At 42.0% G+C, this 16,228-nt stretch overlaps 2 protein-coding genes and 1 long non-coding RNA gene across 6 annotated transcripts in view; all 3 read left to right on the top strand.

Annotated features, from left to right (window-relative positions):
• Window positions 1-7,966, top strand: part of DIDO1 (death inducer-obliterator 1) — a 68,650-nt gene extending 60,684 nt beyond the window's left edge. For all 4 annotated transcript variants that reach the window (XM_083360814.1, XM_083360815.1, XM_083360817.1 and 1 more), the window contains one exon: window positions 2,903-7,966. In XM_083360814.1, the coding sequence (XP_083216940.1) occupies window positions 2,903-6,165 (3,263 nt within the window). In that variant the 3' untranslated portion in view covers window positions 6,166-7,966. The remainder of the gene's footprint in view (window positions 1-2,902) is intronic.
• The window catches only part of LOC310639380, a 472,331-nt gene that overhangs the window by 135,356 nt on the left and 320,747 nt on the right, over window positions 1-16,228 (top strand). The gene's annotated exons all lie outside the window — the stretch shown is intronic.
• Window positions 12,330-16,228, top strand: part of TCFL5 (transcription factor like 5) — a gene marked incomplete at its 5' end in the record, with an annotated part of 11,522 nt that continues 7,623 nt past the window's right edge. Inside the window, 3 exons of the mRNA XM_083360896.1 lie at window positions 12,330-13,051; window positions 14,852-15,044; window positions 15,355-15,511. Coding sequence (XP_083217022.1) covers window positions 12,330-13,051; window positions 14,852-15,044; window positions 15,355-15,511 — 1,072 coding nt within the window. The remainder of the gene's footprint in view (window positions 13,052-14,851; window positions 15,045-15,354; window positions 15,512-16,228) is intronic.

Genomic DNA, 16,228 nt, shown 5'->3' on the forward strand with positions numbered 1-16,228 from the left:
CTTTCATTATATAATCTCAATAAAAGTGTTTTATACAAAGTGGCAATTGTCTCTTTCAATTGAATGTTTTGTATGGTAAATCTTTTTGAAATAAAGCATCAGTTGTACATAGCTAGCAATCTGTAGTAGGATTATTTTACAAGTACATTCGAGGGATATTCTACACCAGTCATCTCCATTTTAGAGTTCAAACTGTTGTTTTACTTGAATTCCAGAGTACTATTACAAAAAAAAAGCTAGAATCCAAACTCAAATATTTCAAAATAAATAATTATCTCTTGCTCTAATACATCCGCGGCGGAAACTACAACATGTTAAAGGCGTAATTTTAAGTAGGCTTATCATGTTCAATACGATGGTTGCAGCGTCCCGGAATTGTGTGATCACCATTTGCGACCTTCCCAGCCACCTTCCAACAAGCAAAGTCAATGGGGGAATTTGAATTGGCTTAGCAACCACATGTTTCACTCCTCAACTGATTTGATTAGCTTAACACTCATGGCAAAAAAGGTCATAAAATCAGGCACGGCTCACTTAGCAACCGTATTGTTTAGCTATGGAAATTCTGGTCCTGATTGTGGTCGTAAGTCAAGGACTACCTGTCTCAGCAGGGCAGGGGAAGTAAAATAACTAATCCATGTGAGTTAGCCACCACTGCTTCAAAGTATGGTCTTGCAAGGCTTTTGCTTACTAAAACTATACCAGCACTTTTAGTATTTAAATTACAAAGGATGCACAACAGAATGGTAGTGTACTTCCTCTACCACAGGCTATCATTGCCTTCAAACAATAGCAATCTTTATCATTGTCCAGAAACGTAGTGTGGTTTCATATCCACCAATGAATTATCAGATTCCTACAAAAACCCCACCAATACACTTTTCAAGAGTAGCAATAAAGTTTAGGATCAGTTTAAGAAGGAAAACTCATAGGTGACACAGTGGCACCAGCAATGTCTGAAGTTCTGACCCGTATCAGCGTGATACAATGGGGTTCTATTTCATGCTGATGAAAGCTTTTCTATAGCTGGGGATTTTTCCTTTTATGCTAATAATTTCCCTCCAAAATATGAAATATATTGCTTGTATGCCAGTTCAAACTTGTTTGACGGTCAGCAGCCATCTTGAGGGATGATGCAAACCAAAGTTGATGTTGGAGTGAATACCAGCTGGGAATAAAGGATAACATTGGGGTTGAGGAAGGGGCGGAGGCAAAAGGAGAAGCATCACAGTCCTTCAGAAGTTTCCATTTGACCAGTACTAAATGAGGACCATCTCTTGGAAAGCTTGCAGAAGTGATAAATCTAGACGTCAAAAGTATAGCTTCTCTGTCTTCTCACCTGAACAGGAAATACATAGTATAATCCAACTTCTCTTCACGAGCATCAGGAATTTGCTGGCATAATTCATAATTCCATCAATGAGAGCAAGCTGATCTGGTCCAGAGGCAGAAAACCAGGCCCAAATCATGATATTGCCACCACCATGTTTCCCAGTTGAGATAATGTTCTTCTCCTGGAATGCATTGTTTGTCTCTCGAAAACACCTCATGCTTATCATTCAAGTCAAAAAGTTCCAGTTTGGTCACATCCATCCACAGAGCATTCTTCCAGTATAGTACCCTTCCAGTTCGCCCATGTGATCCTTCACAACCTGTAGACAGCAGCTGAGTTCTTTTGGAGTGTAGTGGCTTTCTCCTGGCAACCCTGTCAGGCTCACCACCACGATGGCCTCAAGAACATTGACATTCTCCAGTGCAAGATGTTTGGTCAGATGTTACCCTGGGCTTCTGCTGGAATATCACTTGCCTTGCTCTTTCTGTGATTAGAGTTGGCTGATCACTTCTGGGAGACTTAACAGTGGTGTTAAATTGCCTCCTTTTCTACATGATCTGCCTAACAACAGGCTGGTGGGCTCCAAATTCTTTGGAACCTCTTTTGGCCTGGTGAGCAACTGTTTTTTGGAAGTCCTGAGAAATTTTCTCAGTTCCAGGCATGACATATTTCCACATACCCATATTGCAAAGATCAGGCTTTGATAGCGAATTCCCAGAATTCTGTTCTTTAAATAAGGCAGGATCTTCCACATTCACACCAGATGTATCATCCCATTGATTGAAACTCCTGACTCTAATTTCACTTTGAAATGAACCAATAATCCTAGAGTCTGTCATACTCTTGCCACGCAATGCTTTTGACCCATTTGCTTAATTGGGTTCTTTTTATCTAGTTTTAGCACGTATTGAAAAATCAAAACAGTTCACAAACTTTTAAGGTAAATTTCATTAATCTGTGCTGCAAATTTCAGTTTTGTAAATGATGTGATCCATGATGAAAAATATATAGATATGATGTCCATGATTGATCTGCTACAGTTTGATAGTTTAGCTCAACTATATTGGGCCAAGAAATACATTCACTGTAATCAGTTGTTGAATTTGGAAAGCTGAATCAAATAACCTCAAATGTAAAAACATACTCTATTGTTATAACACAGGTAGCATGTTTAAAAGTGACCACCACATGGTACTTTAAACTACAGACCATCATTTGGTTACCATTCTGTAACTATGTGATTGTAACAATTAACAGTTCTATTACATATCTAGTATTAAGGGAGATAATACATCATTGGCATGGTGCATTTGTTAATATTTTAGTAGGCATAACCTTCTTTCCTGATTTATTCAATGTTTACTTTTTACTCATATCAGCATACTTCATTTTAGTAGTAAACTTTTGTCTGTATCTTAGAATTAAAAAAAAAAGCAAATATACCTGTGATTTATAGTTAATAAAAGTACTCGCCAGGGTTAGTAGCTCTCCCTAACCTTAAAACACTAAATGTTTTTTTTTAATGGCTCTTTAAATTCTAAAATTCTTGTTTCTTCTATTTCTCCTTAGGTCTTGAATCAAACCGTCCAAATTTAATTCTTGGATTAGTGATTTGTCAAAAAACAAAGCGTCCTGCACCTGTGCTGGAGTCCGAAAAGCCTGATGAGAAGAGGAGCCGAGTCCAGATGCAAGAAGAAATGGAAGTGTTGGGATATTCTAAGGGCAGCACACTTCCGCCACAAGAGAAGAAATCTGCAAAGTTTTCTTTGTATTCTGGAGAAGCGACGATCAGTGCAACACCTCCTGGTTCTCCTCCACCTCCACCTCCACCTCCAAATCCACCTTCAGAGCCACCATCAACAGTGGCACCTTCTGTGTTAAAAATATTGTCCTCAGTTAAAGCCGGAAGCTCAACCACTGTGGCGCCATCTAATGTTTCAGCGTCAGGAGCTGCCACTACTCCCGTGTCTTCTACTGGTGCCCCAACCTCAAAATCATCCACACCACTTGATCACATTCTGGAAACCCTTTTTGGGAAAAAGAAGTCTTTTGATCCTGTTGCCAAGGAATCCGAAGCGACTCTTCATACCACGAAGCCTGAAGCACAAGCCGGGATGGAGGAAGGACCGCTTGCTGCTCCTTTAATAGATCCCATCGTGCAGCAGTTTGGACAGATGTCAAAAGACAAAGCTATCGAGGAGGAGGAAGATGATAGACCTTACGATCCTGAGGAAGAATACGCTCCGGAGAGAGCTTTTGAAATGCAGGCTGGTGAAAGCCGACTTGAGAAGGGCTGCGAAACCTCAGAGCAGGAAGATGAAGCCTACGATCCAGAAGATGAAACCATCTTAGAAGAAGCCAAAGTCGCCGTGGAAGATTTACCTAATAAAATGTATTTAGACTCCAAAAACAACTCCATAGCCACGTCTGCCCCCTTTGTGCCCGATGCAGCTGCTGCCCCGTCCTTGGTAGAGCAACAGAAAATGCTTGAGGAATTAAACAAACAAATAGAAGAGCAGAAAAGGCAACTCGAAGAACAAGAGGAAGCGCTTAGGCAGCAAAGGGCAGCTGTTGGCGTGTCCATGGCTCATTTTTCAGTATCTGACGCCTTAATGTCACCGCCTCCCAAATCTTCCGTCGCGAAAACCGAGCTGTTCCAACACGAAAAACCCATTTCTGAAAAATCCGAAATGCCTCCTCCCTCCGTTCAGCCTCAACTCTTCGGCCAAGGGAGTGATCCCAGGCAAAGCAGAGATCCCCGCCAAGCGAGGAGAATTCTAACGGAGTGTAGTGAAAGTGCCGACTTTAATACAAAGCAACCTGTGATACAGGGAGAACCGTCTGCTGGGCAGGTTCCTGCATCCGGCTATTCGGGTCCATTGCAAGCCGCATTTGACAAAGAGGAGAAATGTCCTAATGAAATGTGGATTGCAAGTGAAACTGTTTCTGCTGCCTCTGAGCAAAATGTGCCTGTCGGTTATGAAAACGTTCCACCGATTCACCCGGAAATTATAAATAAGCCAGCTCCTGTTGAACCGCCGACCAGCGCACCCGTTCGTAAAGTCTTGCTACCCACCCCTCCCGCCCCATGTTTTGTGCCCATTTTCTCAGGCTCTAATAATGCACCACCGACTATAACGTGGTCAAACGCCTCTCAGGACAATAGCGTTCCAGGGGTCGTAAGGGATTCTTTTCCAAGTTCGACATTTGCATCTCAGGAGAAAGTTCCTGGTCAGTTGAATTACGAAGGTGAAGTCAATCCTCAGCCCGGCCACTTTTACGAACAGATGGAGACTCCTGCGCTTCAAAGTGAGGAAGTAAGAGGGGGTCCTCCTTTTTCTTCAGCAGGGCCCAAAGGTGGCCCTCCAGTGTTGTGTGGTGCTTCTGATTTCCATGGGCAAAGGGGTCCACCCCAACAATTCAACGAAGGGCATAATGTTCCGCCAAATAATGACGGGCAAAGGGGCCCGCCACCAAATAGGTTTCCACCGCCAAGAGCACCTATCCCTTCATTATTTTCTGCACCACACGGTCCACCTGTTTTTGTTGAAAATAGGGGTCCTTCTCCATCGTTTCCTGGTGGGCCAAGGGAGAAAGCCCCCTCTCAATTTGAAGATCACAGAGACTCTCAAGGGGAACAGAGAGAATTTTCAGACTCTCAGTATCGTGAGATGAGTGGTCCTCCTGGACAGTTTGAAGGATCTGAGCCTCCACAGTTTGTAGGAAATAGAGGGCCGCCCCCATTTCCTTTTGGGGGCCAAAGGAGGCCTCCACCTAGTCAATTTAAAAATCAAAGAGGGGGCCCATCAGCTCAGTTTGGAGGACCAAGAGGTCCATCGCCTAATCACTTTGGAGGTACAAGAGGTCCTCCTCCAAATCAATTTGAAGGACAAAGGGGACCGACACCAGGTCACATGCCAGGACCAAGGGGACTTCTGCCCTCTCCATTTGAAGAGAGGAGAGGAAGTCCACCGCCCAGATTTCCCAACCAGAGGGGCTCAGCCCCACATCAGTTTGGAGGACCAAGGGGGCAGGCACCTGCCTCATTTTCAGAACAGAATGACACTGCCCCTAATAGGCATAATTTTCCAGGACAGTCTCAACAAGGCATGAAACCATCCCCCAGGCCTCTCTTGGATCTTCCAAGCCATCCGCCACAGCACAGGAAAGAGATGTGGGATGAATCTGGACCGTCTTCTTCTCATCCTAATAGTTCAGGGCAGGGTTCTTCATCTGAAGCTCAGTGGCCAGCATCCGATTTTCGAGAGGGCCGAAGTAATGACTACAGAGGCCAGGCGGCTTTTGAAGGGAGGCAGAGGGAAAGGTTTGAGGGAGGCAATAAGGAGAAAGCCTTAGATCAGCTGGAGAAGCCAGACAATAGAGCAAACCGAGGCAATGAGGATAGACGGAGGGATCGCGAGCATAATTGGGCTTGGGAAAGGGATCGGGGCAGAAACTGGAATAGGGGCCGGGAAAGAGATTGGGAGAGGCAGAAAGAGAAAGACTGGGATAAAAACAGAGATAGAAACTACAATAAAGACAGGGAAAGGGATTGGGAAAGGAACCGGGAAAGAACCAGGGCTAGAGAAGGGGATTCTTATCGAAGACGGAACCGGTCCAGAAGCAGAGACCGTGACTACGATAGATTCAGGGACAGGGCCCGCAGCCGGGAGAGAGAGAAAGAGAGGGACCGAGAGAGGGACCGTGACAAAGATAGAGGAAGGGACCGCAAGGAGCGGAGCAAAAGTACAGAATGTGATAGAGACTCTAAGCCAGAAGCCCAGACTGGCAGCCAAAAGCCATCACATCTGGAAGCTGCTCCTGCTAAGTAGACCCTGCAGCCAAGGAGCGTCCCTTAGAAGTAAAGGGGGCAATCGTGTAAGAATTGACTGTGTACTACTTGTATATGTTGTATATTCTGATAGAAAATACTTTGGTAAAAGCTTTCGTAAAAGACGAATTTTGAATTGTAAATGCAGTATATTAAAGTAGGAAGTGGGGAAAACCTGGACTTGATACATTTTGTTCATAAAAGTTTTCTTACAAAATACATAAGACACAGTCCTTCCCTGATTGGTCCTAACACCTGTGTACAGATAAGAAATCAGTAGGGCATAGGACCACTGCTCTTGCCTTTTGAGAATAGGGGTCTGAAGAAGTCCTACTGACTCCCGGAGAAGGATCGTGGTTGGGAGCGAACAGTTCTACGACGTGGCTTTGTTCTCCTTATTATCTTGAATTTCCATTTGCATACAAAAAAATGGAAACTGTCTTCAAAAAGCATATTGCTTTTAAAGGTTTCAAAGTTGTGTTTTCCAGTAACTTAATTGGTAATTTTATGAGAATTTAAGCAAGATTTTAGAAGCCATAACTTCACATTTCAAACACTTAAGTGTTTTAGGTTCCTACATTACAGCAAAAATATCAATTATTTTTGTTCTGAGTTAATCTAGTCATAGATGGCTTTTATGTACTTAACAAATGATGGCGAAAGAGCAGTGTTGCTACTTATTTGTAATTTGCAGAGTATTTGAATAAGAAATGTTAAATTTCTAAACCCGTTTTACACGAGGGCATTTTGAATGTAATTTCAACTGATTTATGAGCTGAGACAAAAAGTATATATGTCTAGATGGATCACTACCTTTCTTACCAATAAACTCTTAAAATTCTGTATTTTTATGAAAGGTGTAATGAAAATTAATGCCCTCTGTGCTCAATACAACTAAGCTTTAAAATTACATGTATTGTTTGTTTTTTAACCTAAATTGACTGAACAAAGTGGGGAGGAAGGAGAGTTATCAAGGTTAAATACATCAAGCACTGAGTTGAAGCAGTTTGACTTTTCTTATGGTTATCGGTCAGAAAGATTCATGAATTAAAGATAGTTTAGTTGGGCCAAGATTAAGAACGTTTAAATTCTAACTTAAGTGGGAGAGATTTCTTCAGGATGCTGGTAATTGTCCCATTGACACCAACAGCACTGAAATTCTTAATTTTGATAGGAATATGTCCTGTCCATATGAATTCATGGCTACTGTGATAAAATTTCGAAGTAAATATTTCTGTAAATATTGGAGAAATAAAGCCGTTACTAACAATTCTGTTCTTTAAAAGGGAAGGCTTTTTACTGTGAAAAACAGTATTCTATTACTTTTTCTGTATTCTTCAAATTCATAATATAATTCCAAACAGTACATAGAAAAACATTACCAGTTGAATTGGATTTATACATTTACAGATGAACAGTTACTTTGATATTTTTGTAAGCATTTGCAAATGTAAAATTAAATTCGTAACATCTGTATTTTAAAACCTACAATAAAAATAGTACTACCCCATAAATAAATCACTACATAGTTATACTTTATATTGCTGCATCTTAGTCTTTAAACATCATGATGATATTAAAAAAAATCGCCTGTTTACAATATTTTGCAAAACATTGAAAGATCTGGTATAGAATACAAATACCTATGATGTAATTTTTTTATTCAAAAACTTTCTAACTTAAAAACCATACATGTAAGTATACTAAATCAAGTGTTGTTTAGGTTTATTTGACAGAAGTTTCTGTAAATTGTATTTTATATTTCAGATTATATTATTGTACATTAAACGTGGGACTTCATAGATTTTTGTTACTGTAAGTCAAATAAACATCTACAGAAAGTCTTGGCATGAATAGTTTTATAGGTTTTGATTAGAACATTAATCAAGTAATGTTGGCAGTATGATCTGGGAAACATGGCCTAGACCTTGCAAAACAAAGGATATTTCACTCACATTTTTTTTAAAAAAAATACTGTATTTTTTATTTTGTTTTCAATTAAGAAATTCTATGTGAGGCTCCATGATATATCTGCATCTTTTCAGTGTTAAGGTAGCTTAACAATTGCATTTTCAATTTTTGAAAGGGATGAACATACATGAAAGGTACTGCCAGTATCCAGGACTGGCTTGGTGATTCATACAGCTAAACATGCAAACCCATTTTCAAGTCTGAGAAATGGATTGCTCCTTCATCTGGGCCAGCATACTAAACCAAACCTTCAGGAATACTTCTGATCGTCTCCATTTATTCATAATGCACAAGAGCGCGTTTGATTTGTAGGAAAGAAGACACAGAATAGCTCGTCAGGACAAGATAGAATTGCTTCAACAAGTATAGAGATTTTTTTTCCCCCTGCAAGGGCAGCTGTTTTTTTCTTTTTTCCAGATCAACCACATATTGATCACATCAGTTGCAGCAAGAATTGGCTGACCAGCTTGTCTCCCGAGACTGGCATTGTGGGCTGAGAGTCACTAGCCTAAGTCATCCAGCCAACTTTTGTGCCTAAGGCAGGACTAGACCTCACAGTCTCCTGGTTTCTAGCTTGGGGCCTTAATCACTAGATCAAACTAACAGCTTGAACTATTTGCTATAAGTATTTACTTCGTTCTTCTGAGTGGGTGTCCTGTTTTTCTGTTACTATGTATTATTTTCTTTGTACCGTGATTTGTATAGCTTTTAATCCCACAGGTATTAGAGAATTGTATGCCCTTTAGAGTTTGGCAATTGGAGGGAGAAGACAGGCAGGCAGGCAGGACAGTAGACACTAATTTCGAGTCAATGTTATTTCTTCCAGTATGGGGAAATAAAAAGATATTGCATGTAGCCTGCCTCATATGCCTAGGGAAATCTGCAGGGTGTGGTGGAAAAAAAAATCAATGTTGCACTTTTTGATGTGTCTTGCATGGGTGATACCTACACAAAACAAGCAAAGCTTCAATTGCATCATTATAGCCGCCCACCCTCTTGCCCCCCTTTTTTCATTACATCCTCTGCCAGACATCCCTGGAGGTGCCTATTGTCCTTGGTTGTCCCCTGAGGCAACAGAAGGCTTGATTGCAGAGGACTGGCCCCAAAGCAATTTTAATAGTTTTGCATTTATATGAGGTTCTGCGAGTCTGGTAGAGCTGAATATTAATGGTGGACAGGTTGAATCCTTTCTGACTTATAGTCTTGCCAGTTAATTCAAAGGAGGAAGAATGGACATGGTGGGGAAAGGCATATCACTTTCCAAAATCGGGATGAACCTCAAAATTTGATCCTTATATACTGTTTAGAATTGGCCAACTGGAGGAAGGAAGGAAGGAAATAAATTATATTCACGTAGTCATTACAGCAGCTTAAAAGGAGAATTTCAGCATACATTCTACAATGATGAAAAAAGATGCATGCCACCAAGAGACATTACAAGAAGATCCTAAACAACTGATATATCTAGCAAAGAAAAAGAATACATGGAAGGTTCCCAAAATTGGGGTAGGTAATTCTGCATCACCTACAGGTCTAAAATTTGACTGAGAACTTGGTCTCTGCTGGCTGCCTCTCTGCAGAGGTTAGTTAATCAGCTTGAGGAAAGAAAAGCATCACCACAGACTCCTTTTTAAAATTACTGGTATTAGTACAACGTGAGCAAATGAATGCATACACAGATCTGCATACTTCCATTTTTTGAGATTTTATTTTGGTCTGGTCAGTCCTACAGCCTCCTTTTTCAGTCTAAGACACATGAAGACTAGAAACACTGAAAAGCTGAGATATGTATTTCATGGGGTGGGACGGCAAGACAGGATAAAATAACCCATAAAAGCAGTCACCGTATTTTTCGAAATGACATTTTGGAATTTCGTGCTCTTCACCGAATGGATGGAAGTGAACATCTTTGCCCTTAAACAAAGAAGACATGCCAAGACATTGCTAAGCACATTGATTTGTGCTTCTTAGATTGTGAGCCGCCCTGAGTCTTCGGAGAAGGGTGGGATATAAAAGGGATTTTTAAAAAACCAAAAACAATTTTCACAATTAAAATCTGGCATAAAAGATAATGTAGTTTTGGCTGAAGGTTTCCAGGCCATATGCTGGATGGAATGTTGATCCCTCTCTTGTTCTGATTCTTCGCATCCTTGGAACTGCAAAGGGTACACAACCAACCAATCCTCAGAAGATACAGTTAATAACAAGAGTTGGAATGGATATTGGAGGTCTTTCAGTCCAATTGCCTGCTGAAGCATTTAATACCTTGAAGACCATTTTTCAAGCAAATGGCTGTCCAGTCTCTTCTTAAAAGCCTCCAGAGACAGAGCACCTACAACTTCTTAGAGGCAAGCAGTTCCACTGAAGAGTTTGCGGAATTATTCACCATCATTTCTCAGCGTGATCACAGGAGTAAATGCTTTTCTGTAAACGTATTTCTCCTTCGCTGACCTTTACTAGCAAACTATTCCGAATCTGAATATTGGGTTTGACTGTTCCAGAGCTGCAAAATGAGCCCAATTAAGACGGCGTTCGTAATTCACATATGTGTTGATCTGTATTTTGTTGTTGTTAGTTGCAAAGTCGTGTCCGACCCATCGCGACCACATGGACCATGTTCCTCCAGGCCTTCCTGTCCTACACCATCTTCTGGAGTCCATTTAAGCTCACGCCTCCTGCTTCAGTGACTCCATCCAGCCACCTCATTCTCTGTCGTTCCCTTCTTCTCTTGCCCTCAACCTTTCCCAGCATGAGGCTCTTCTCCAGTGAGTCCTTCCTTCTCATTAGGTGGCCAAAGGATTTGAGTTTTAGCTTCTGTAGTATCTGGGGAAAAAATATCATCCACGCGGATAGGCGACCACCAGTACGAACCAGAGTACGAGCAGCCGGGCCTAGGTGGGAATTTTCCCGCCCTTTACACTGCTCTTCTTCCAGAAAAGCCTCCGTGGAGGGAAGCTGAGGAAAGCCCTCCCAATGCTTTTGCGGGACAAGATAGTTTCTTACGGTCGGGGGGCGTGTGTGTGTGTGGGGGGGGGAAGCCCGCCACGACGACAGATAAGAAACCGCAGCTGTCCCCTGAGGGGAGCAAAGAGAGGCCGGCGAGAACGAGACGATAATAATTCCGCAAGCGACCCTCTCCCTCTCTCTCTCTCCCACCTCAGGCAGCTGAGATAGAAAAAGGGGCGGAGTTTAGCCAGGAGGGGGAAAAAGCCGTCGGGCGCATGCGCACGCCCCTCCTCGCTTCCGGCGTCCTGGTGTCGCTGCGGTTTTGTCCGTTAGGCTGCGCAAAAGAGGGAAAGGGGGCGGGGAAGGGAAGCGGGGAGGGGGAGGGGGCGTGTCGCCCGGCGCGCGCCGGAAACCTCGGGGGGGCCGTTTGACCGGCGGTCGCGAGGGCCAAGGAGGGCGGGTGGGCGTGTCCCTCTTGACCCCGCCGGCTTCCCGTTGGTGGGTTGCTATGGCGACGCCGGGCACTTACCTGTTCTGAGCGGGCGAGGCTGGCTGGCCAGGTTGTCCCTCCCTCCTTGAAGTGGGTCGTTGGAAGGGCCCTGAGTTCGTATCCTGCCGCCCCCTCCTCTTCCCTCGAAAAGTGGGGGAAGGCTGTCGGACTCCCAGGAACGAGCTCCTGACGACGCTCCTCTTGTTCCCCTCTTACAGTACTGAAAAGGAATATATATATGTATATATATATATATATATAAGAGTACTAACCCAATAGTCTGCATAGGGCTTTTTTTCCCCCAAAAGGTGGTGTGCAATCCTTTTTGGGGTGCTTTCCCCCCCATTTCCATTGCTAGGCTGGACGTTTTCTCTGCTTGTCCCTGTTTTTAAGAGGACCCCCTTCCTCTGCCCTCCTACCACCAGATCTTTCTGTTTTGGGGGGAGGGCAGCTTTTCGTTTCGAAAGGTTTCCGAAGAACGTGCCAGAGGTGTGGATGGCACCGCTTGGTTTTGGATGGTGCAGCTGTTCTCACTAGCTCTCCGGAGCCTGGCTTGTTTGCGCTCTGTTGGGAAGGGGTGGCTCTTCACAGAAGGATCCAAAGGGTGGTTTTTTTGTGCACGGCAATCGACTTCCATTCATCGTGCTTGCCCTTGATTGCAACCCTTGCGTAGTTTTTGGTGCATCAAGCCGGAGGCACTCTTGGTTCGCGTATTCATTGGTTCCCCAAACGTGGTGGCGTTGGCATCCTTCAGAATCATGTCAGACGCAACCCTCAAGGCATCTGAAGCCTCCGGACCTCGAGTTGTAGTTACAGATCAAGCTTCTGTTGTTGAAGGCCCCACCGATTCCTCTTTTGGTGAGCAGAATCTTAGCTTCACCACCACGGACCTCAGCCTGGTGGAGATGACGGAAATAGAATACACACAACTTCAGCATATACTCTATTCCCATATGGAGGCCCAGTCAAATGAAAACGAAATGGAAAGTAGGTTAAACTTAAACTGCTTCTCAGCCAACAATGTTGCAAATCAGTCCCATTATTTGTCATCATCTAGTAGCAGTCAAGCTGGCTTCTCATCAAACAGCTCTGGAAACCCGTCTCTCTACCCCATTATCTGCCAGTCTGGCTTGACTTCTGACAGCAGTTTCACGGGACCTAATCAGTGTCTAGGACATATTGACTTTCAAGAGCTAAGGATGATGTTGCTTAGTGAATCTAGCCTTCCATCAGGCCAAGCTGAAAAAGCATGCAATGGGAGCTCCATAGATACCAACGCCCAAAATTTAGTAAAATTAAAATATAGTGAAACCTCAAGTGGGATAAATAAAGAAAATGTAGTTGCAGAAACTTTAGCAGCAGTTCCTGAATCCAAAGCCAAATCTGCAGTTCGTGTTCGGTTAGAAGATCGATTCAACAGTCTCCAGACTGAAATTCCCAGGTGCCAAGAAACTCAAGAAACTGGAGTAGCCCTTAACAAGTGTGTTTCGTTTTTATTTTCTTTTAAAATATTATTCAGTTTGCTGGTGATACTGATTCATCAATAAAACCAGGGAATTGCTGAGGTTTCGACACATATTTACTATATGTTAATTATGTATTATTTTTTTCCAGAAAGAAATTATCAGTACTATATTCAAGTTAATTGTATTTACCATCTGGTATACACATATAGCAAGGAACTATCATTCCAATTTTCAGCTCCCTTGGTTTTAAAAGTAAGGTAGTTATATTTAATAAAGGATGATTTTAAACTTCCATATGAATCCTTACCCCATATTAGTTTTGTGCTCTTGTTTTTAGAATAATGCAACCTTTTAACTGAATTGCTCCTAAGAGATAGGAGCTTTGGGTGCTCTTTTTATGAACCTCTGCCTTTAATTTCATGCGCTTACAGGCATCTCTTAACAACAGAAAAGTCAAAATGATGACGTATGATATAATGTCATTGTGCAAATTATGTAATTATGTAAATGCATTAATGATGCAAGTACATAATTTGCATCATTTGTCTGATGATGTCATGACAAGCGTATTGTGGTTTGCCTCCTCCCTACAGATGCCTATGTCTGCACTAAAAAGATTTCTATGCCAATTTTGTCTGTCCAGAAAACCAAGCAGGTTTAGACTAGTTTGTGCTTGGATCCACCACTACAAAAGAAATTCCAGAGCCTCAGGTTAGATTGAGGGTTAAAACTATATGCTGGAAAAAGGAATAGCAAATGACTTCCATGTTGCTTTCAAGACAACTGCATGGATGTGTTAAGGTCAACTCAAGGTGCAAGGAGTTCTGATTTCCATGCATATGTAATTTCTACAGATTTTATATTAAAAGTTTAGATTGATACTCAAAATTTGTTACAAGATCATTGACCTCCAATCCATATATGATTAAATCAATAGTCCAATTATGGATCCGAATTATTTCACTACCAAATTTTCCTCATAAGAACATAGTATAGACTTCGTTCAAATTCTAAATTGGCTTTATTTATGGCTCCTATAAAAGTTACTCTTTTTATTCATTTTAAAATACTGAGGATGCATTTTGTTTAAGATAAACCCACCATAGTGCATTTCAAGTCAGTCCTGTTATAAATTATTATTGCTATCATATCCCAGAATTATTTTTCTGGATTTGTTGTTCACCACCCAAAACCTAGTAATTTGGGCAGGATGTCAACAGTACAATAATAATAATAATAATAAAATAAAAATCTACTCTTTGTCTCCGCAAGATAGCTTGTTCCTAGTTATCTGTTTAACTGAATTGATTGAACTAGTTGAGGAAATAACCTTTTCATACTGACCTGTTGCATACTGAAAGACTTTGTTTATGAAATAAATGACACAGGCATCAAACTTTGATTTTTTTTCCCTTTCAACTCAGACTCTATACATCATAATACTTGCATGAAGTTCTCATAACATGTAGTGACAAGGATGTGTGTGGGGAGGAGGGAAATCAGACAATCTGAAAAAAGTGGGAACACTTGAAAACTAGCTTGGAATTATATAGGAAATCTTACCTGCTCAAGCACTGAAAAACCAGAGTATTATGTATGCAGATGTTGACAAAAAAAAATCACTACTGCACTTCATTATTATTTCAAAAAGTTAAAGCAAGCATGTTTCTTTGGATTAAAAAAAATCATCTGTTAAACACATAGTCTGATATATGGTTGGTGTATGCTGGTCTAGCATTCTGAAGTGACTATTACTATAAAAAATTATGGATTCGTTTCAAGTAAGCTCCATTTTTTATTGATCTCATTCATAGTTTAGTAACTCTCATTCGCCATCCTTCAGAAGCAATGGGTGTTCCTCTCCACCAGCAGCAGAACAAATGTACTGCGTTAGTGAAAAACAGGACTGCTGCTACTGCGACGGCCGCATTGCAATTTACATGTCCAGTTTTTACAGCAAACACTGCTTCTCCTGCAACTGGAAACACGAATGCTACACAAGCACAGGTTTGTGTGTTCCCTTTGATATTTTAGCTGACGCTTTACAGACCTCTGGAAAAAGTAAAGACAATAATAGGGATTTACACTCTATGAGTTTTGAATCATATAGGTTTCTGCCATGTGTTGGATGTTATTTGACGGAAGCAGCAAATTTGGCCATGGTCCAAAGAACGGCGAGACCAAATGGGCAATATTTGAGCAAAAAAACAACAACCCCAAAGTCTTCTCTTTTGCTTTGTATCTAATCCAATCTATTTTCTTGCTTTGAATTTACAATATTTACAAATTAAGGGTTTTTTTTTCTTTTTCCATGTAGAGCTCTGGAGCCAGTGTGGTAGAAGCAGTCAAACATCAAGACCTTGCATTGCCTCGAGCTTTTTCTGTATGTTACCAGCAAGAAATCGAAACTAGCAAACAAACAGTTGCTGCCAGAAATAAAGCTGTACCTGAACATGTTTGGATTAAACTGGGAGGTAAATGGTGACATTGTTTCTCACGTTGCTGTTAGCTTCTTAAGGATCTGGACTTAAGAAAAGTATTCTTTTTAACAGTATGTTTCATGCAAATTGCTGACCCTGTGAATGTTGTGGTGTTAATGGATTTTACTGAATACACTGTTTCTTTTTTTAGTGTTTTGTTTCTATAGTGCTAGAAAAAGCAACAGAAAATGTACACAGAATTGAGCAAACTAAAACCTTTCTTTTTCCGAGAAGAAATTTAGGTCAGTTTGCCAGAGTCCACAGCAGAGGTCCCCAGCTTTTTGAGCACCAGGGACTGGTTCCTTGGAGAGAGGTTTTTCCGCAGACCAGAGGGTCCATGGTTTCATGTACTGCCTGCATCCCAAGGATGGGGCTTTGCTTGCATGTGCGGACTGGTTTCTGGCATGCCGCGGACCGGTGCAGGTCCACAGAGCAGGGACTGGGGACCTCTGCTCTACAGCACTTTCTTCCATATGTACAGTAGATAGGTATATATCAGACATGTCAAACACAAGGCCCGAGGGCCAGATTTGGCCCGCGAAGTGGTTTCATGTGGCCCGCGAAGCCATCCTTGGAAACAGTGAGGGAACGGCCCCCACTGCCTTGGCCCTGGCCCAGAGACCCTTCTTCTGCCAGAGACCCTCAGATCTGTCCCACTCCTGCCCAGGCCCCCATAGACACCCTTGATGCAAACGATGTACAGCTGGCCAC

The sequence above is a fragment of the Vipera ursinii genome, assembly GCF_947247035.1.
Source record: "Vipera ursinii genome assembly, chromosome: 3".
NCBI lineage: Eukaryota > Metazoa > Chordata > Lepidosauria > Squamata > Viperidae > Vipera > Vipera ursinii.